This window comes from Equus przewalskii, chromosome 17 (assembly GCF_037783145.1).
Source record: "Equus przewalskii isolate Varuska chromosome 17, EquPr2, whole genome shotgun sequence".
NCBI lineage: Eukaryota > Metazoa > Chordata > Mammalia > Perissodactyla > Equidae > Equus > Equus przewalskii.
The window spans coordinates 47,515,212-47,536,638 of NC_091847.1; the positions used below are offsets into that span (position 1 = coordinate 47,515,212).

At 42.7% G+C, this 21,427-nt stretch overlaps 1 protein-coding gene across 5 annotated transcripts in view; it reads right to left on the reverse strand.

The window, feature by feature from the left end:
* The window catches only part of STK39 (serine/threonine kinase 39), a 278,661-nt gene that overhangs the window by 222,694 nt on the left and 34,540 nt on the right, over positions 1-21,427 (reverse strand). For 3 of the 5 annotated variants that reach the window (XM_070580065.1, XM_070580064.1, XM_070580067.1), the window contains exon 2: positions 433-545. In XM_070580065.1, the coding sequence (XP_070436166.1) occupies positions 433-545 (113 nt within the window). Of the gene's footprint in view, positions 1-432; positions 546-670; positions 1,072-13,178; positions 13,841-21,427 lie in introns of those variants that run through there. The other 2 variants (XM_070580066.1, XM_008544479.2) reach the window with 2 other exon arrangements.

Consider the following 21,427-nt stretch of genomic DNA (forward strand, 5'->3'; position numbering starts at 1 on the left):
CAAAATGACCAACAAATTGTTTGGGGAATAATTCCTGTCTGTGTCACGATTCTAGACTGAGGGCCGGAAGCTCGCCATCCAACGCTGCGCTCAGTGTCACAGGATCTTAGGTCATTTGAGTCTGTTCCCTTGTTTTATAAAATAGAGTTTCAACACTGCGACCATGCCCATCGGGGGCTTATGAGGACCGAACAAAATACTGTTTGTCGAAACAAAGTGAGCTGGATTCTATACAACACAATTAGAAGCTACAGTATAATCAATCAGGGGAGGAAAAAGCCGTGTGGGCTGCTTTCCAAGAAATTCGTGCATCAAAATAGGAGATAACACCAAGTTGCCTTTGCTCTCTCCTCTCCCCGCCTCTCCCACCCATTTCCACACACGCTTAAGTTAAGAAAAGCAACCAGCTGGTATCCCCTTCGCTTTACTTACTAATAGTTCATCCATACTGGTCTGGCATTTTTCCAAGTTGATCCGCTTTATTGCTACACGTTCTTGCCTGGGTTTGCAGAGAGCAGCCTGAACCACAGCAGTAGCTCCACTGCCTGAAACGAAATAAAAACAAAATTAGCACTCAAATGGTGAAGTCTGGTTGCTATTTGCGACCCCCTTCATAAATAAATATCCACTTTTTTTTAAAGTCTTCTATTCAAGGTATTCAAAACATTACCATTTGACATCTTTTTAAAGAGTTTAAGTCCGAAAATAATTATCTGGAGGAGAAAAAGGAAAAACTGGTCTTTTCTAGAAGATACAAAGACAGAATCTGCACTCCAGAGGCTTACAGTCCAGGAAGGTGGCCCACGTCAAAAGAGCCTGTTGGAATTCAGTGTGTTTACTACCAACCAGAACAAGGCTGAAAAAGTGACTGGTCTGAGGTCACAGGGGCAAGGGACACGGGCTTCTAAGCACAGCCCTGCATGGAAGCCATTAGCCTCCTCAGATCCTGATATTTTCTAACTTCAGTGCCTTTAAAACATCTCAAGCTCTTCTTCCACTTCAGCCCAAACCAAACCACTTCAGCCTGAGCCACTTCAGGGCCTCCACACGATGCTGCGACAACTTATCTGCTCTGAGCACTCTCTGAGCTTATTTCTTCAGAGTTGGCTCTACAATTAGAAGGACAGGAATCAAGCCGAGTATTCTCATGTTGAAAGCACGACTTTCAAGGATGCCAAGCGAAATGATGCAAATGTGTAATTACAAAAGCTCTCAGCGTTCATATGAATTTCCTATTTCTAAGGTTTCATGATCATTAGCTAATGCACTCAAACTCCTAGGAGACAGTCATGTCATTATCCATATTTTATAAGAGCAAAATGTAGACACGGAATGATTTGTGGTAGAGCACAAAGAGCTCCTAATCGTATTTATATTCCATAGGGGCAAAAAGACCTCTAGGTTAAGGCATCTCAATTCTGCAAAGAATACCAAAAATCTCATTCTAATCACATAAATCCTCTACCACTGAAAGACTGCCAATGAGAGAAACAGCCTGTGCTCGGGACTGTGCAAAAGGGGGCCAGATGTGATAGTGACCTTTCTCCTTAAAGTTTTCTTTGGGTACTACTTCCCAAATGAGTCACCAAATATTGTTGGGGGTGGGGGAGGGGCATCTTTTGGCAATAAAGAAGAGAGAACAGTATTAGCTTTCCTTATATATGTCATAGAAAGACATGACATTTCTACTGCAAATCAAGGCTGACCCACCCCAAGGAAGTACCCAAATGGGTGTCTTTCAAGCTAAAGTTCTGTTCTTTCTTCTTCCCTGTGGCCTCATCATCAGCCTAGCCCCCTGACCTGGTGACCCGAGCAGATCACCCTAATGCTCCAAACACAGGTCTCCAACTTCAAGACTCAAGTTCCAGGGAAGTCCCACTGTGTTCACTGGGGAAGAATATCCACATACTGACCACCCACTGAATTGTAGGCACTTTACTCATATAATTCGCATTATAAGCCTGTTTCTTTTTTTTATTATTGGCCTCGACTTATATGTGAGAAAACTGTGACTCGGAAAACTTGCCCACACAGCCAAGTACCTGAGCTGAGATCCGAGTCAGGTCTGCCAGACTCTAAGGTCTGTGCTTTTTTCTATTTCTCACAAGCCAGAGCACACTCGTCCCTTCCTCACTCGTTTTGGTCTTGCTACGAAAATACTTTCTTCTGTCCTATGTGGTTAAAGAAAGAAGAAACAACCTACAGGGAAGGTTCAAGTGAGCCTCACTCTAGAGTTCAGTTCAAGGAGAGGGTTTTGTCAGAGGTTGTTTAAAAGGGCCTTCCTCTCCCTAATCTCACTGCTTGCTCCGTCAGCTGCTACTCTAAATCCCATGGGTTGGCCTCCCTGCCCCTGCAGATCACAGCATATTGGGTTCAATCCAGAATGCTCCAGATACCAGAGCCAAACACTACAAAGAGCCCCGCTGATAGCAAAGTGTATTTTCCAGTCAAGGTCTCCAGAACAAGAGACTACCACTGAAGGGAGGTGCAGAGAAAAGTGATAAGTAGCTAGTTAGCACTGGGCCTGGCACCCAACAGAGAAATCAACAAACATCATTAGCTACCTGCCGATGGGAAGTCACTCTCAGCCCCATGTGCTGTAAATCTCCCTCCAATCCCAACCCACTCCCCCCCCCCAGCCTTAATCCACATCCCAGAACATTCTCAAATCAGGGGAACTGAAACAGGAAAGATGAAAACAAATTCTCAGGAAGGATAAGACAAGCGCATGTAACATGGGGCTCCCTCTCATAGTCAGATAAGTCCCTGACTATAAAAATCTCCTGACTTCCACAGACACATGAAAGAATATGGACACAAATGAGAATTCTGAAAAGGGGGAGAGAATGGTGGGGAAAGTGTTTTATTAGAGCTATACAACCAGAGAATTGTTATTGCTTTACAACTACAGCTGACTAAAGAACAACTGGCAGCTTCTCATCTCTAGAGAGAATAAATTTGAAGCTTCTTGACATGAGATTATTGTCAGAGCATGAATGAAGTTAACCACTCACTGGACAGTTTGGGAAACTCCACTTCGAATCCAAAGATTTCCTTCAACTATAACAAAGATCAAGAACAACATTAAAGTTACAGGGAGGCTTAAAGACCATCCAGTTCAACCCCTGCTTTCTGGATGAGGAAGGGCAGGGAAGAGAGCTCTCACCAGAAACCAAATTGGCCAGCACCTTGATCTGGACTTCCCAGCCTCCAAAACTTTGAGAAACAAATCTCTGTGGTTTAAGGCACCACTCTATGGTATTTTGTTATGGCGGCCTGAGCTGACTAAGACAAAAGGCTTTCATTGTCTGTTCTAAGTCATTCTCCCACTGTTACCTATGGTCAATTATGCCATACAAATTAAAAGTTCTCAAAAACTTCCTAATTAATTCAACAGCAACAAGAGTCAACATTCAACTGAAGGGCCTCTGCTAGGCCACTGTAGTTCCCAAGTGTTAGGTTAGTAAGACACTTGAAAAGGAGGTGAGACAGGGATTCTATCCAACCCTGCAACTGAGTCCCTCTGTGACACTGGGCCTAATTTCTCTCTAAACTTCCATTTCCTTAACGGGCATAATAAAATCTACCGGGAAGGCTTAATAACATAACATACTTCACATGCTTGAAAAACATCAACTTAAGAAATGTTAGGCTTTCTCTCTGGGACTCATTTCTCCACCTGTAACATGAAGGAGGTAGACGATATCTGTAGTTTATGTAGCACCAAAAGGAGAAGAGAGAGGGCAAAGTAGCTCCAGGTCAGGGTTGTTTTATTTTGCTTACCAGGAAGATCCAGTTGGTTTATAAGGGGGAAGAGGATGGCTAAGTGGAAAACCAGAAGACTAAATGATTTTTAAGGTCTGATACAGCCTGATAAGTCTAAAATATAAGATTAACCCAGAGAATTCAGGAACAGCTATGAACTATATTCTATAGCTAAACTTCTCATTGATAATGTACTTTGATATCCAACCTAAAGAAATGATTTTAAAAGATCTTTGTCCATCCAGATTGTATGAGTTCATATCCCAGCCCTGCCACACACTAACTGCTTGTCCTTGGAGAACTTCCATGACTTCTCCATGCCTCAATTTCTTCATTTGTAAGATGGAGATCATACCACTGAGCTCAAACGGTGGCTGTGAGGATCAAATGAGCTAATACATGGAAAGCCCTTGGAACCGTGCCTAGCATATAGGAAGCACTAATTAAATCTTAGCTAGTATTACTCCTCAGGGAAATCCCTCTAGGTCAACTGGTGTCCTGCCAATTTGTCATTTTAGTGCTACGTAATATTTCATGATGTTAATGTACCATTATTTATTCAGCCCATCCTCTACAGATGAGTATTCTCTTTATTTCCAGTTTTCCCCCAAGACAAATAAGGAGCAACAAACATCTGGTACTTTTAAAAAATACATACTAATCCATAAGAACTTTTCTTTATGTTAAAATTAGGATTTGGTCAATCACCCAGTAATTCCTTCCCATAAATGTCAGAATTTTAAAAAGGTATTACGTTAGCCTCTGACGTGAATGGTGGCCAGCGGAAGGAAATTCTGTCATCACATCCTACTTAAATGAGCACCAAGCCAAAATTTTAACAAGAGTTTGCCCATCTCTTAGCATATAAAAGGGCTCCTTAATTATGCTTACCTATCCTTTCTCAGTGAACAGAGTCCAGAGTTGTATCAGGAGCTCTTTTGAGATGCGCTGACTGATGGTGTGTAATAAAGAAACAAATGGCTTTGGTCCAGCTGATGATTTCCTCCAGTTCTCTTTACCCAATGTACTCTGTTGTGCTCTACGTACATCGTGTGTCCAACCTCAAAGCTCGTAAGGCCAATCAGGTCACGTGAGGACCGGAAGCTGGCCAGGGTATGAATGGACACACACGTGAGCTCTGCAGGGGCACAGCTGCCACCCGCCTCTGTCCACTGTCACCCTGTGAGATCACTGACCTAGTATGGCAAGATTGTGATTTCTGCAGAAAAACTGAAAATTCAGAATTTGGTGCAAGATCTCCTAATATCATAAGGTTGCAATTTTTTTAAATACAAAAGCATTGTGAGCCACATAAAAGCTTGTCGTAGGCCGTACTTTGGCTCCCTGCGTTACTACTATTTGGCTTCCAAGGTGTACCCTTCCTTACCTGATGGTCCAAATTCAAAATTATTTATTAGATTACACATCTGAAGATGACTTTTCTCTACATCAAAAATGGTCACATTTCCTATGGTTCAATATAATATGAGAATGTACTCAGGACACTGGCCCAAATTGATTTACAACATGTCACCATGTTGCCATCCACCTCATCCTACTATTTGCACAGAGAAAGCTATCAGGGCCCTTCGCCTGTCATTTGGTGCATTCTAGGTGAAAGGAACAGGCGCACGGTAAACTTGCAAGTCAAACACAAAGAACAGAAACAATGAGACAGGTGTTACGTGCAATTTGCTATATGGATTTCTTTACAAAACAGATGCTACCACTGGCCTGTCTGGATAAATGGTATACAGACGGTGTGTATACACCAGGCCGGGCACAGCACGGTCATGTTTCTTAAGGCAGCCACAAACACATGACCCTCCTCAGCGACCTGGTTTGTGTAACAGCCAAGCTGACTGAGTTATGTCCTTCTGCTTCTGTCAAAAGAACCAGAGAGCAGAGCCTCCATCTGGGGTTGTCGGAGCAGGCTTAGAGTTTACTATAAAAGATAATAAAGACCAGGGTGGGGTAGAGAAACGGCCGCTCAGCGAACGTACTGACATTTCACCACCGAACTGGATACACTACCTTACCTGGGAAAGCCTGGCTTGTTAAAACCTTTAGAGGTCACGGACCTCACCAAAGAAAAGCAGCGCTTGTGTGTAACTCAGCGAGCACCATCTGATAATACCACAGAAAAATAAAAAGTAGCCTGAGGGTCTGATCATAAGAGAGATAGAGGGAAACTGGTGTATGGAATCAAATTGGAATGAATGTCAGCAAACTCATCTTGGACCTCAAGCTACATCTAAAGCAACAATTAAAAAAAAAACAACTCTATAGCACACTTACTAAACTCAGAAGGTCTGTGGACTGGGATTATCTAACATAAAGAAAATCAATAATCAAAATTACTATGAGGGGAGACAGGTAAATTATAGGCACCTGGTTAAAGACGAGTGGTATATATAGGATAAGGAGCTGTTAAGTATCGGACTCTGTTTCCATCTAATTCAATTCAACTCCTAGACATTGTTTTCTTAATGATACACACTAGATTAAAAAAATCACTCTGTAAATATGATTACTTGCCAGTTAAAAAGAAGTTCACAATTAGTCCAAAGAGCACTCAGAGGTTAGACCCCCTAAAGCTGAAACTGTATTCTAGGATTCCAGTTCTAATGTTGACACTGACCAACACAAAACTTAGAGTAAAACACATAACCTCTCTGTCAGTGAATGTGCACTTATTTTTTAAGAAAAACACCATCCCATACTGAAGGGGGGGGTGGTGACAACCTAGCCCTAGGGATTGGCTATGAACCACTCGAGATGCTGCCTTCTTGAACAACCCCAAACAGGGTTAGTCACTTCCTCTCTGCTCCCAAGGACTCAGGACAGCCTCATCCTAGCACTCACAGGCTTACTGGGGGGTGTCCCTCAGCCTTATTACTCCTGGAATCAGCCCTTCACCTGAGGCCCTTGCCTGGAACGCAGGAGGCCCTCACTAAGTGTTTGCTAAGTGAATGAAACTCTCGTCAACCCATCCCTGGGGAGGCCACCTGTAGACAGAGGAGGTGAAGCTGTGTTCGAAGCTGGGTCTACACTTAGAGAAGACTACGCCCTGGTAAGCTATAGAACCTAGAAGCAGGGAGAAGAGCACTTTTCCTCAACATGCTATCTCTGGACAGCTCATTGCGTGTGTTCTAAGCGGGTAGTTGTTGGTGGATGTGGCAGTTAACTTCAAGGAATGAGCCTGGGGAGGCTGTCTGCCTGAAGGCATTTCTGATTTACAGAACATCCGTTTCAATTCTGGCGTCAAGTGTCACAGGAAAGCTTTTACGGAAGAGAAATGTTCCACCAGAACAGGTTGGGAACATCAATTTTTAAAATTGAATCCCCTGGCCACTGCTCAGCATGTAGGAGCCACACAAAATGAGGCAGGCTAAAATAAAGCAGGGCCTTCAATGATTCCACTTGAGTATAAAGAGGTGATAGAAAACATCTAACAACATGAGGAGGTGACAGACAGGAGCCGATGACAACCCTCCAAATCCATCTCAGTGGACACTGCATCACGCCCTGGACTGCAGGAGGGACACATTCCTACAGAGCAAATCTGATTTTTATATTCAGTAAAAGGTCACTTTCAAGTCCTTGCCCCCTGCAAACTCAAAGCCCCGTGATTTGGCAGGATTGAAAAACTTCCTGTTCTGCTCTGAGGGGGTAGTCCAACCCCTCCCAGCAAAACCCACTCATTTTACTGATTAAATCAACCAAAAAGAAGCCAACATTCCACAAAGAAACATCCACTGCTATTCACAGAGATAAAAAGATACGCCCACTGGCAAAGGCCAAAAGACACAAGTGTTTGGTTCCAGGACAATATTCTAACCTGGTGTGGTGTTGGTCTCCGATTCCTTAATGCTCCAACCTTAAGCCACCTGGAAATGGGAAGGGCTCTAAAAGCAAAAAGAAGAGCCAGAATCTCCTTTGAGGTCAGTCCCATTCATCCCATTTCAGCTATACGTGTGTTGCCGTTGTACACACAAGACTGGTTTCAGGATATAGAAAGAAGCTGGAGACCGGAACCAACTGCTGCTAGCAGAGTGAAAGACCCTTTCTGGAATGAAGCTGACGAGAACAGCAAACAAAGAGGATGAAGCACGTCCCTTCTCCCTCCTCCAGCCCCAGAACCCCCTTAACAGAGCCTAACAGGGAAACAGCAGGAGGAGGAAGAACACGGTTTGCCGTACCAGCCCAATACACAAGCAAAGACCAGAAAGGCCTATCGGTAGTTTAGAGACAATCACTTAAGGAGCCAACAGAGTATGATGTCCATTAGCTCCAACAAGAGGTTGGTGTCTATTCCACGCTCCACCTAACATAGGCCAGGCTTTTTTTTAAATTCTCATTTCACTCTATTTTCAAACACAATTCCTTAAATGACCCTTTTTAATGGCAAACACTCCCAAAATGTTCACTCTGTACTTCCAAACCCAGCCCAGCCCCATTCCACTTCTTGTTCATTGTAGTAGTTACAAGTAGGGGTCTGGAGCCAGACAGCCTTACCAGCTACATGAATTTGGACAAGTTGCTTGTGCATTTGTGCCTCAGTTTCCTCAATTATAAAAAGGGAATGACAACTGTAGCTAACTCACAGGATGGCTATAAATATTAAATGAGATAATATATGCAAACGTAACAACATAAATAGACATGTCTGGCACATAAGTGTTGAATTATGTTTTGACTGTTAGTATTATTATTATCAACAATATGATTATCCCAGACACCTGGATGGATACTAGGAACTAGGTCTACTACAAGTTTCTAAAAAAAATTGCTTTTTATTCCCCTTCCCTGGGATCACCTCCACTCCCATGCAGCCTCAATTCCCGCAGCTTCCTGTTAACTCCACCTCTTCCAACTCTACTCTTGGTAACCAGCACTGACAACTAACTTTTATACCACAATGATTGGGTGTACGGAAAATTATGCCGGCAAATGATTCATTGCTCAAGATCCACTTCTGCAGTAATTAAAGATCTCTGGCTATCACATCCATGAAGCAGCAAGTCACTAAAAAATTTCTCCTAGCTCAAGGACAGAGGGAAAAAGTCCACTCCCATTAATGGCACCCAGCCCTCCCTACCACTCCATCTGATTTGATTTTACTCATAATTGCACTTGTTTATCTTGTCTCCCCTGCCAACCTGAGGTTCTCCCCCAAATTACAACCACACAACAAGAAAGGCAACACCTGTAGGGTCGGGGTCTTCCCTCTCCCTCTCTCTTCACACACTCTCATACAGAAGTCTGAAATGAGAGCAGGAAAGAAGAGGCACGGGGGAAGAGGAGTGCTCATCGCAGGAACGCAAATGTGCGCTGTGGAGGGAAGCAGTGCCCTGGCAACCCCAGTGGGCCCTGAGAGCACAGCTGAGTGAGAAGGAGGATAAAGAAGTGCCTCGTGAGGAGCCTCAACAACCCCTCTCAGTCTCTGCCTCCACCAGCCCCACCCCTTGGATCCTCCTAATGGAAGTCACCTACAAGATCCTACAGTGCCTTCAGTGGAAGCCTGGCGGGAAATTGGAAGGACTCTCCCCCTCCCGTAGTCTTGGGGCTGGGGCCACAGTGTTAGGACATGTAGGAAGTGGGAGATGTACCTATAGCATAAGGGGTCACCTGGGTATCCTGTGAAAATGAAGATGCTGATTTAGCAGATCTGGGCTGGGGTCTGAGATTGGGTCTGAGATTCTATGTTTCTGCAAGCTCCTGGGTGATATGATGCGGCTAGTCCATGGACCACACTTGGAATTGCTAGAGCATAGGGACTATAGCTTCCCCAAATTACCCCCAAAAGTTCCACCTACTGAGTTCCTAACAAGGGAGAAGAAAGTTTAGAAACTTCCTGACCCACTTTCTAGTCCCCTAAGGCTGACTAGGGGAAGGAGGCATGAGCTATGGGGAAGAGATGCCTGGCGAGTCTGGGATAAGAGGCACCAGCCAGGGGAAGGGGCTCCCGGCTTGCGAGGGTCCAGAAGGAGGAATTCCCTCTCCAAGGAACCACACTTAGCATTTCATGTGTACATAGCTCTTCAGAAATGAAGATTCAATACTCCATCTCCTCAACAGGTAAGTTTATTATTTGAGTTTTCAGGTACATTTTCAGAAATTTACTATAAATGAAAGATGAGGACAACTCTACTCTCCTGCATCAGTATACAAAGTGTAATTAAACTTCAGAATTATTTCTAGCAACTATAGTTGAAATTAAGTTGGGCTTCAGTGATCCGGAAATTTATTTTATTAAGAAAACAGCTGTATTCCTCAAATAATCCTGGAATCCAGAAAACATGACTTCTCAAATAATATGGGTAATTAAGAATACAGTCAACAAAGTTGAACAGCCAGATCATTGTAAATGCTTTTATTCCACACATTTGGGGCCCCAGTCACACTCACACTAAGCAATTAAACTTTATAACAGCAATACTATGTCTAAATTCAATATATACAGATTGCCTGGTATGATATTCCAGGAAAAAGAATCAGTACAAACATTGTTTTGAATTGAGACTACATTCTTAAGCACGAGGCCCAGGTCCCCAGACCCGTGACCGTAGCTCTAACTGGAAGTAGACATGTGTTCTACAGAGGGCAGCTGAGGATGGTGAGAGTTGCGATATGACTTGCAGTCACTCATTTATTACCTTTTTTTAATAGCAGGCTGATTAGATTAATAAGTGCTCGTTAAATTGATCTTTTAACAGATAAACTTCTTTATTTCCTTTTTGTTTCATTCACTCTACAAATGAGTATTTAGCTTTACACCATGGCTGTCAAGTTTTTGGTTAACTAATGGTTCTACCTTGAACTCTAAGCTCTCAGAAAGCAGTTACCGACACCCTTGATTTCCCTGGTTCACTGCCCAGAGGACCCCTCCTGCACATAACTGCATAAAAACCTGTTGGGATAACGGCCAGGCCCTCAGTCTAGGCTCCAGGCTGTGAACTACTAGCTACAGTGTGTGAACCAAAATCCTGAAAAAGTCCAACATTCAGATTCAATCTCCTCACGTGTCAGTGAGCTTCACTGTGTCACGTCAGTCCATCTAGTCCCAGCGAGGAGAACAAAATGGATAGATTATGGCATAACAACTCCACCACCATTCATGGAGATGGGGGGAGGGGCAACCAAAAGCACATGATCTAACAATTATGTATGATAATTGTAATAATGCCTTCAATGTACAAAGAATAATAGCATCCTGGAGTTGGAAAGAACTTCAATTTACAGCTCATACAATCATATAATGACAGAGACTATGTACTTGTTTATTCATTCAGCAGATTTTATTGAACTTCCAGTGAGTTCCAGGCACTGTTTAAAGTGCTAGAACATTTTAATGAGGGGGAGATCAATTTTTTAAAAGTCATGAGTAAGATAATTTCATTTTGTGATAAGTGCTATGACAGAAACAAAACAGACATGATATCCATTGGCAGGGACAGCAATTGGAGGTATGATGGTCAGAGAACATCTCTGAGGTGGCAACATTTGGGCTGATGACAAGAAGCCACCATGCAAAGATCCATGGGCAGAGGATTCCAAGAAGAGGAGCAGCACATGCAAAGGGCCTGGAGCAGGAATGAGTTTGGAGAGCACATGGGGCATCGACAAGGATGGTGTGGCTGGAGCTTGTTGACTGAGAGGGCAGGTGGAAAAAGACACGGTCAGACAGGTAGGAAGGGGACTGAACACATAGACAGAGCCCTGTAGACCAAAATAAGTGCTTTGGAGAATTTTGAAAAGAATTATGTGATACGGTCCACATTTTACAAAGCTCACTCAGGCTGCTCCATGGAGATATGGTTGTATGTGGGGCAAGAGTAGATGCAGCGTGATTGGTTAGGGAGCTGCCATAGATTCACAGGCACAGATCAATGTTGGCTGGTGACTGACGTGGAGAGGGAGAAAAATGGCTGGATTTAGAGACAGGGCCAGAAGATTTGCTGATGGATTGGAAATTACCTGGGGGGAAAAGCCTTTAGGTACTAAAACTAAATACGTAACCACCTCTACTATAATCATCACTGCATTTTATAATGAATAGACTTGAATCTCTCTTCACCCCTTCTGAAAACTCTGCCACCAGAGCTGGTCCATTCACCAGAATATATTCTGCTTGCTCCAGATGACAACTTAAAAGGCTTAGGCCACGAAGCATTGTTTAATCAACCTCCAGCATCAAGAACAAGGAAGGGTAAAGATGCAGGGAAAGGAGATCTGAAAACCAAGCTGCTGCCATCCCCCATTAGCAAATGGGAAGGGGCAAGCAAGAGGCGGGGTGTGTTTCCACAGACTCAGGAGATATTCTGGGAGAGAAGAAGTGTTCAGTCCTCTCTTACAAATGAATATTTGTGTGCACTGCCTCCTGTGAAGAAACGTTTTATAAAACCAAAAGGATAAATATAAATATTTGGCATTTAAAGGTATTTTTTTTCCATCCCACTCTTTTTCTTTTGGAGGCTTTTAAGAAATAATTAACCAGTCAAAAGAAAGCTTTTTACCTCCCTTCCTTAAAATTCAACCATACTAAACAACAATGACCAACAGTGTTTCAAATAAATTTTTTTAAATCCCATTACCCAAACACAACTATTTTCACGGTTGCATACTACGTTCTAATTCTTATTCATACACACACGCGCACACACACACTTATACCCACTCACATGTAGAGTCACAATAATTATGACTCCGTATTCTATTTGCATTGTGAATTGGATCATAAACATTTTTCATGTTTCTAAAACATGTTTATCATTATACTAGTTGCAACACAACATGCCAACATGTTATTGGACCATAAACTATTGCCTTTAACCCTAAGATTGGGCATTTGAATCCTGCTTTGTCTCAGTTGTGTATAATAATTTCAAAGAAATAATCCACCTCTGGTGCAAATAAAAGCTAAAACAATGCCAAATGCATAAGCTTTGACGTGCTTGTAAAGTCGCTGTATTTGGTAACTCATTAAATTGCTTACAAAATCATTTCTCTGTCAATGATTTACCAAACCAAGTAAGTAAAAAGAAACACATCAATTTCATTCGGGGATTATTTACCTAGGATACGAGAATAAATCAAAAAGCACAACAGGAAATCAGCTGAACCTGTACCGGAGAGTGGGGACTTTTTTTTTTTTAATGAGTGAATGGAATATGGGATTAAAGGGAACATCACATTCTCTGCCCTGTAATTTCCCCGAAGTCCTAGCCTTCACAAGGCGGCTAAGTACTCATAGGTAAAAGTCCACAGATGAAATGCTCTAAGAGATAACTCTTTGAATGTTTTAAGAATAGTACTCCATGAAAATAGATTACTGTATTTACATATGTGTGGATAATTTAGAACAATATGTATCGTACAGATAAATGTTATATAAAGAGAGAATACTATACCATGTTCTAAAGGTGTCTTTCCCGTAAGGCTTCCTAACTCCTCGATGAATGTCCAAAAAAGCGTCACGTGCTCATGCAATTGCCAGTTTCCCAGCTGTCCTCCAGATTCCTCTCTATGGCATCATATTTTAGGCAATACTAAAAGTAGCAGATGGGTGTCTCTGGAGCTTCAGGAGCTTTTGCTTCAGGAAATGTTTAAAAGAAAAATCCCATGTCCCTTGATACCCTGATACTTAAGGGGTTATCCCATTCAGCAGACATGAGGCCGACTCCACTGAAGTCTGCTCAGCTGCAAAAGGAGGCCAGCAGCAGCCTCTCTGTGGAGACTCTTATCAGCCTTGGAGACCAGAATAGGTCACCTCTTCCATGTTTTTATTCACTATCCTGAACTTGTGAGTCTAACCATTTCAGGAGAATGTCGGAAGGAGAGAAAGAGATGGCTAGGTACAGATCAGATCCCATCACGGGAGAACCTGAACTCCATCCCGGAGAACTGAGGAAGGTGTTCGGTTTCTCAAACTGTATCATGTTTCAAAGTCACTGGTGGAGAGGAGCCACTTTCAGGAATTCCATGACGATTCCCTTCGCAAAGGGAAATGGTAGCCTTGCCTTTTACCATTAAGTCAACGCAGACTTTCCCATCTTCAGCCAGGGCTTCCACTGGACAAAGACTCCAAAAGGATGTCCAAATTCTTTGGACAACTGGTATTCAGCCATATCAAATATTGCTTGAAATAATTAAGCTGTCAGCAGGGCCTTGGAAATGTTTGGGCTCTAAGAGTATCGGATGCCATATTATGTTTCACAATAGTATCTGACCTGGATTACAGTTCCTCACATTCTCCAGCCAGAACCAAAATGACCAAACAGGGCCAAGAAAATAATGCTTACTCACCTTCATTTCTCTCTTGACCTTGAAGGTAACATTTCCAAGCTTTTTTTTTATCCATGTATCAAAAACTATATACCAAAATATTTATGAAGTGGGAAGGCCATGACTGATTACACCAAAAAAAAAAGTCCATGGAAATACTAAATGCCATGCCCTTAGTCTTAGAGATCAGCACAATTTAAGTCCACAAGAAATGTGCATACCCACCCGCCATCTTACCTCACTCTCAACGCTAAAACAAATGTATTTCAAGGACACCACTAGTTAAAATTGGAATTAAAAAACTATTCAGTTAAGCAAATTCTGTGTCATTTTTCACTACCATTTAACCATTACACAGCCACCTTTTATTTTTGTACCAGTTTATAAATAATTATACATCCTCTACTTGCTTTTATTATGACAAAATCCACAGAAATGTCTACCTGCCACAGACTCAGAGACACAATCCCTTATCAGACAGAACAACCTCCTATTAACTCAGGTAGCCTAAGACTCATTCAACAAACATCTGATATGTGGGACTGAAAAACAGAGACCAAGAACAACCTTTGGTTTATATAATTTTCATGTAAGATTCGCATTCACAGCTTCAAACTCATTAAGTTCAACGGACAGGACTTTAAAGGGAGTCCTTTGGGGAGCGGGGAGGACCAACAAGGAGTTAAAACGTTAAAGGCATGTCTCACATGGTTTACATTTTCCAACTACACTCTCCAGTTGACTTTTGATTTCTACCACACACTCATTTATTTAATAAATGATGGAAATTCTTTCCAAGATTTTCTCTTTAAATATTTTGGATTTACAGCCCACACTGCAGAGGCCAAACCTTAGCTGGCAGTGAGACGCCATGCCTGACAGAAAGTGTGGGTAAAACATACCCCACAGAAAGAGATCTCTCTGAGAACACACGCAGCCCCAGAATTGCGGCACAGGGGCAGCACTGGAAGATCTTTCTGGGCAAGCCTGGGATGTTTATTTTGTCTTTATGTCAGGAAATTATAAACATTCATTTCAGGAGTTAGTAAGCTCTGGTCATCACAGGTCCACTCAGCCAGCCTCCCACCCCCCCATCCTCAACTCCAAAATGAAGCAAACTCTTTAAAATACTAATGCAGTCGGTATTCTAGATTGCCAGGCATAATTCAACAAAAGAAGAGAAAACTAGACACAAATAATTTGCAAGTGGAGGAAATATGGTCATTTTCATCCCATTCCTAAAGAAATGCAATTTGGAGCTCGGAGAAATCTTGCCCATGTTTCCCTTCTTTTTCAGCAAAGGTTTCCAAAACCCCCATTGAGAATAAACACCACCTCCGTCCAACCTCCCCCTTCCCCACCCCCAATCAGAATTCCATCAGCCAATGAACAGAGGGATATTCCCAGCCTGGGATTTTGAGCTGGTTCCCAAAAGACTTAGGACTCTGGGCCAAAGTAATGTTCAAGGAGACCATCCAATAAAAAGATCTCTCTAGTTGTCATTAAAAGCAAGAACAAAGAACAGTTTTGTTGTGCTTGAAACAGCTCTGAAAGATTACTCTCTGTCAATGGCCCCAGAGAAACAGAAAACAACTAGCCGGAGATGAGGCTTCCGAGAGGCTGAGGCCCCTCCTTGATGCTCACCTGGTAGCCATAAAGCCAGGATTTCTCCAGGTGTTACCTGTGGACCACGTGCAGCAGAACCACCTGGATAACTGTGACAAAGAGAAATGCCCAGACCCGGTCAAATTTCCCAAAGAGGATCTCTGGGGCTGTAGCCTAAGGACCTGTATTCTCTAACAAGCTCCCTGGGAATCCTGCTGCAGAATAAAGTTTGAAAACCACCATCAAACTCAGACTACCTCTGTAGATTTCCCAAAGTTTTGCCTATCTTCTCCAACAGAAATCATGGACACAGTAAATTAAAACACCAAGTCCATACTTACTCACAAGAGCTAACGATCATTAGTACAGACACAGTGCCATTCACTTTCTACTCCCAACAAGCCTATGAAATATTTTATCCCCATTTTACGCCTGAGAAAACTGAGGCCCAAGGTCACAATTCTGGTAAGGGTAAAGATTTATCCAGATGTCTCTGACGTGGAAGTTTTCCTTCCACGTAACTCCCTCTAACAAGCAGGAGCAGTAACTAACTGTCTTCTTGCTCTCCTACTTGGTCATTTACATGGCGGTCATGATGCCCCTCCCGAAGGCAACCACTTCCATCCTATGTGGCAGTGGCCAAGCTGCTAGAATGCTGCCTCTGGATTGGGTCACTGCAATTTAAGAGACATAATACATAAAAAATTGGGAAAACATCTCGAGAGACTGGAAACGAGAGAGAGAAAAGAGGCTCTAAGACAATAAATTTGAAAAGTTAACTGAGAGCAGGTTGGGAGCGTATGATTACACACAGAAGATGGAGAGCACACATTTTCATCTCCGCTTCACAGGGACTGAGTGAAGCCTAAGGGACTTAGGTTAGATGTGCAGGTGAACTTTCAGATAGAAAACACTGGCATGGAGGTCATCTAATGCCATTGACAGGAAGATTTTTCAGAAAAAGCACCTTTATATCTAGGGCAGGGTTTTTCTACCTTGGCACTATTGACATTTTGGGCCAGATAATTCTTTGTTTTGGGGGCCTGTCCTGTGTATTGTAGGATGTTTAGCAGCGTCCCTGGTCTCCTTCCATTAGAAGTCATTAGAATGCCCCCACCTCTCCCCAGTTGCGAGCACCAAGATGTCTCCAGACATTGACCAATGTCCCAGAAAGGTGGGGGAGAGGACGTCAATCCCCCTTGTAACCACAGCCCTAAGTGTTGGAGGGGGTTCTGCCTGAAAGAGGGAAGAGAAGGGAGGTAGGGTAAGAGACAAACCGGATGTCCTTTCCAAGTATCAAGGTCCTAGCCAACTCAGTCATTGAGAACTGAAATTGCCTGAGGGAAAAATCGAGGAACCTGGGTAATCCAGAAGCTGGATGATCCGCCTGAGATGGCCAAGATTCAACTGCCCTCAGGAAAACGACAGAAAGGAAGAGATGGAGACAAAAGAAGGGAAGGGGAACCACTCTGCCTCATGGGACCCGGTTATGCAAAGTCAGGGCTCCACAGACCTCAGGTCCTAGGAAGGCGTTTTAGCCGAGGTTGAGTTTACGAGAAAGAACACGTCAGAGGTGTCACCAATGTCAGAGTTGAGGCTTCTTATCATTTTAAAGGGCGCTGACGTGTCACCGAGATTGAACACCCTGGAATGTGAAACCTGGGAAAAGAAGGCAGGAGAAACACAGAGCCTGCTCTCTCTTCAGGGCTGCAGCCACTTGAAAACACAAGAAAAGGTTATGAGGTTTGGAGAATTGATATGTGTTCTTGAAAGGCTCGTGAAAGGCACCATGTGCTTGCAGAGTAGAACAACCACAGGGATTCCAGAGGGTTTAACAGGGACAGGCTCCTTGTCAATCAGCATTTACCAAGTGTGTTGGGCCCAGGGCAGGCCACCCTAAAACATCCCACAATAGCACATTAATTATTTTGAATTAGGGTCACTTGAGAAGCAAAGAGGGCATTCTGACCCTCCTATCTCTGTTCCCCTGAAGGCAGGAAGTAAATCTCACCTGTGAAAGGAGCTCTCCCGGCATCCTTCTCCCCGGTGCTGGGGATTCAGGGCCGAGAAGCCCCCACAGACAAACCTTGCTAACTGACTACTTCCAGCCCAAACTCTGCTTAAATTCCTCACTATGTACATACCCCAAGCCTAAGTGTCTTTCTCCTGTCAATTCTTCACAAATCCATTGTTTGTGTTAAAGATAAATACACTGCCTGCTTTTTCACTCTCCAAGCATCATTTCTCTATGATCTCCAATACGTACTATTACACTGGGATTTTCTCCTGTTAGTCTGGTCTTGTGTCAATTTCCCTATTAGTCCAGCCATGAGAACACAGGAAGGGTAGAAAAGGGATTTTCTCTACCCCAACAAGCGCCTAAACACACAGGTGCTATGATGGGAACTGTACTCAAAGCCAGGTCCCCACACCTGGCCCTGCCCCTTGGGATATACAGGGTAAGGCAACTTTGAAATTGGGCATTGGAGAGATACAAACAAGAGGGGTTTTCTGTGCCCACCAAGGTTGTCCCCCACCGGCCCCTCAACATTGCAGCACCATGGCCAAAAGAACCTGTCACTCAAATAGGAAGGCCAGGTAAACTGGCAGGAAATCTGTGAACAGCAGGAACAAGAGTGAAGTTACAGAGCACAACAACAATCTCAGTGCTGCAATCTCCTGCCTAGGGAAACCAAGGCGGAAGAAAGCAGAGCAAGCATATTCCCGGGTCCACAGGGCAGCTGGGAGTCAATCACCCACCTGAAGGCTGTGGAAACCACAGTAAAGCGCTTTTGCTACCAACAAGTCAATCCCCATCCTCACCATTTACTAAGCGTCAAGGTCTCCAACAGCGTTGAGAATGACAAGGAAGAAAAGTATTAGCCCCTCTAAAGATTTTCCTTGCTTGCCTGCTCAAGACTGAATTAGGCATAAGAGCGGGTGAGTGAGAAGGAGATTGTTCTTCCTGGTTCTTTATTTGCCACCTCAGAAGCTAATGATACATATTCTGCTCCAAGGCAAATTTTAAATCCTGGATGTGGCTTCACACTACGCCCAACAAAATTCTCTTGGCAAGTTTTCTGGGCTCTCCTTTGTGTGTGTGGGCTCAAAGAATACAAATTCCCTTGAATATTGGTGTAAAGCAAACACAATTATGAAGGTAAACAAGCTTGGTTAAAAGAAATAATGCTGCACTGAAATTTACTTTCAAATGCAAGGAAAAACCAATAAGATGGATTGATGGATGGAGAGAGGGGGTAGGTAGATGGATAAGTGATAAAGCAAGTATGCCAAAATATTAATGGTAGGATACTGATGATAGACACAAGTATTCACTGTAATTTCTCCCAACTTTGCTGCATGTTTGAAAATTTTTCATAAGAAAATGTTGAAAGCAATTTTTAAATAGCATTGCATTTATCTTAGGATAATATGTAATGACAAGGGGAAAATTAGTAATATATTTAATAGAAATAACAGGTTATAAAACATTATATACGGGGCCGGCCCAGTGGCATAGTGGTTAAGTTCACACGCTCTGCTTCAGGGCCCGAAGTCCACCGGTTCAGATTCCGGGTGCAGACCTACACACCACATATCAAACCATGCTGTGGGAGGTGTCCCACATAAAACGTGGAGGAAGATGGGCACAGATGTCAGCTCAGGGCCAATCTTCCTCACCACAAAGAGGAGGATTGGCGGTGGATGTTAGCTCAGGGCTAATCTTCCTAAAAGAAAAATAATAATTATATACAAAACAATCCCACTTTTGTGAATATACAGTAAACACCAAACATCATTTTCTCTCTTGGAGATGGTATTATGGGTGACTTTTATTTTCTTCTTTGCGCTTTTCTACATTTTCCAATTTTTCTTCAATGAGCATGTATTGTTTTACAATAAAAAATTTCCTTTATAACATACAAGTTTAAAAACAAATCTCTAAAGCCAAATCCAAATGATTTACTATTGAGAATTATATGGACTGTAATAAGTCTTATCATAGTGGGTTTCTTATATATTGATTCAACTCCCTACTTAGCAGCAGATTTTTGAAAAAGCAACTCAGTAGAAGACAATCCTATAAGCCCTACTCTTGACAATAAAGGCAAGAAAACAAGGAAATGTGTTTTAGGAGTAGGTTCCTTTCAAGCTCATTTTCAAGTCAAAGCCTCAAATTCATATAATTCTACCAGCTTCATAACATCCATCTGGTTTACCACCAACACAGCACAATCCCTGACAGTCTCCTTTGGGTCTCCCTTGGTCTCCAGGAAAGCCCACAGCTGGCATGTCTACCCATGTTTCTCTGTCCAGTATGTACAGCACAGCACCTACTTCCTGGGGCAAGCACAAACATACACTTGACGAGTCAAGTGTTGTAGAAGAAAGGAGGAGAGCAAGACTCTTGATTCCCTGGGTGACTTTGAGCAAATCACATGACCCCTAACTGTAAAATGAGAGTCCCTGTCTCAGTGTACTAAGGTCTCTCTACATTCTTTAACATTTTGTAGTGTTATAGGTCTAGGAGATAGACAACCAGGATTCCACTCCCTTCTAGAAGAGAATAAAGGAATGACAAAACAAGAGTTTTCTCAAGGATATCTTTGAGGATCCAGTGTTCAAAGATGGGATCGATCTGAGGTAGGTAAGGAGGGGAGAGAGAAGTCACACACATCTCCAAGCTTCTTGTGATGCCCTGGGGGCAGAGGCAGGAAGACCAATGATGCCCTTCCAGAGGAAAGGAAACCCATTCCATTAACACAAGTTGGGTCCACAGTACGAGCATAACTCCAGGCAAACCCACTCACTTTCTGAGACTGCAACTTTGGGAGAGAGTCATTTAATACCCCTCTTTTGCCTTACCAGGTACAACTTCCCACACGCAGAACCAGTCAGAAAGTTGCAAGCCTTGCAAGCAGCTGAGCACAGAGAAATGAAAGCCACAACTCAGCTATATAAATGACCAGGGTTGTATTAAATTCTCCTGAGTTCTCTTAAGCTGCTACTTTATGATAGTGATAACTTTTAAGCCATTTGAACTGATTTCATTATTTCTTTAATTTTCCTTTTTTTGTTGCATTATAGTGTCAATTACATAAACAGTGAGAATCATATATATATATGTATACACAAAGTAGGAAACTAACTGAGTACTATTTCAAGAGTAGTTGTATTTTACAACTTATGAGAATTCACCCAAATAGAAGGACTATTCTCTAAATATATTAGAGCCCTCTCTCCCATATCTCATTTTGACTCAACTTAACCTTTAATTGAGCACCTATTACTTGCACCATGCAGTGAAGGCAATGTAGTAGATACAGCAATGAATAAAGGATACCCACTGTCCTGAGGGATATTAAGTCTCAGTACACAAGTATGTGTATACAAAAAGAATACAAAATGTCAGCAGAGTTCTAAATTGCTTTGGCAGCTCAATGGAATAAATCATATCTACTGCCTGGTGAAATAATGAAGGAAAAGTTTTCATGATAGAATTATTTAAGATGAGCCTTGAAATATGAGAAATGACAATAAGACTAATCATAGTTAATGTTTACTGAGCAATTAAAATATACCAGGTACTGGAGTATTTTGCATACGTTACTAAATACTAAGAATCCCATGAGGTAGCTATTTAGCCACATGTTACAGATAAGGACAGTGAGGCTTGGAGAGTGACCTGCCCCACATCAAAGAGCTGTTCAAAGGAAGAAGCTCCAAATCCAGGGCTCCCTGCTTCCGAAGACCATGGGGGAAAGAGGAA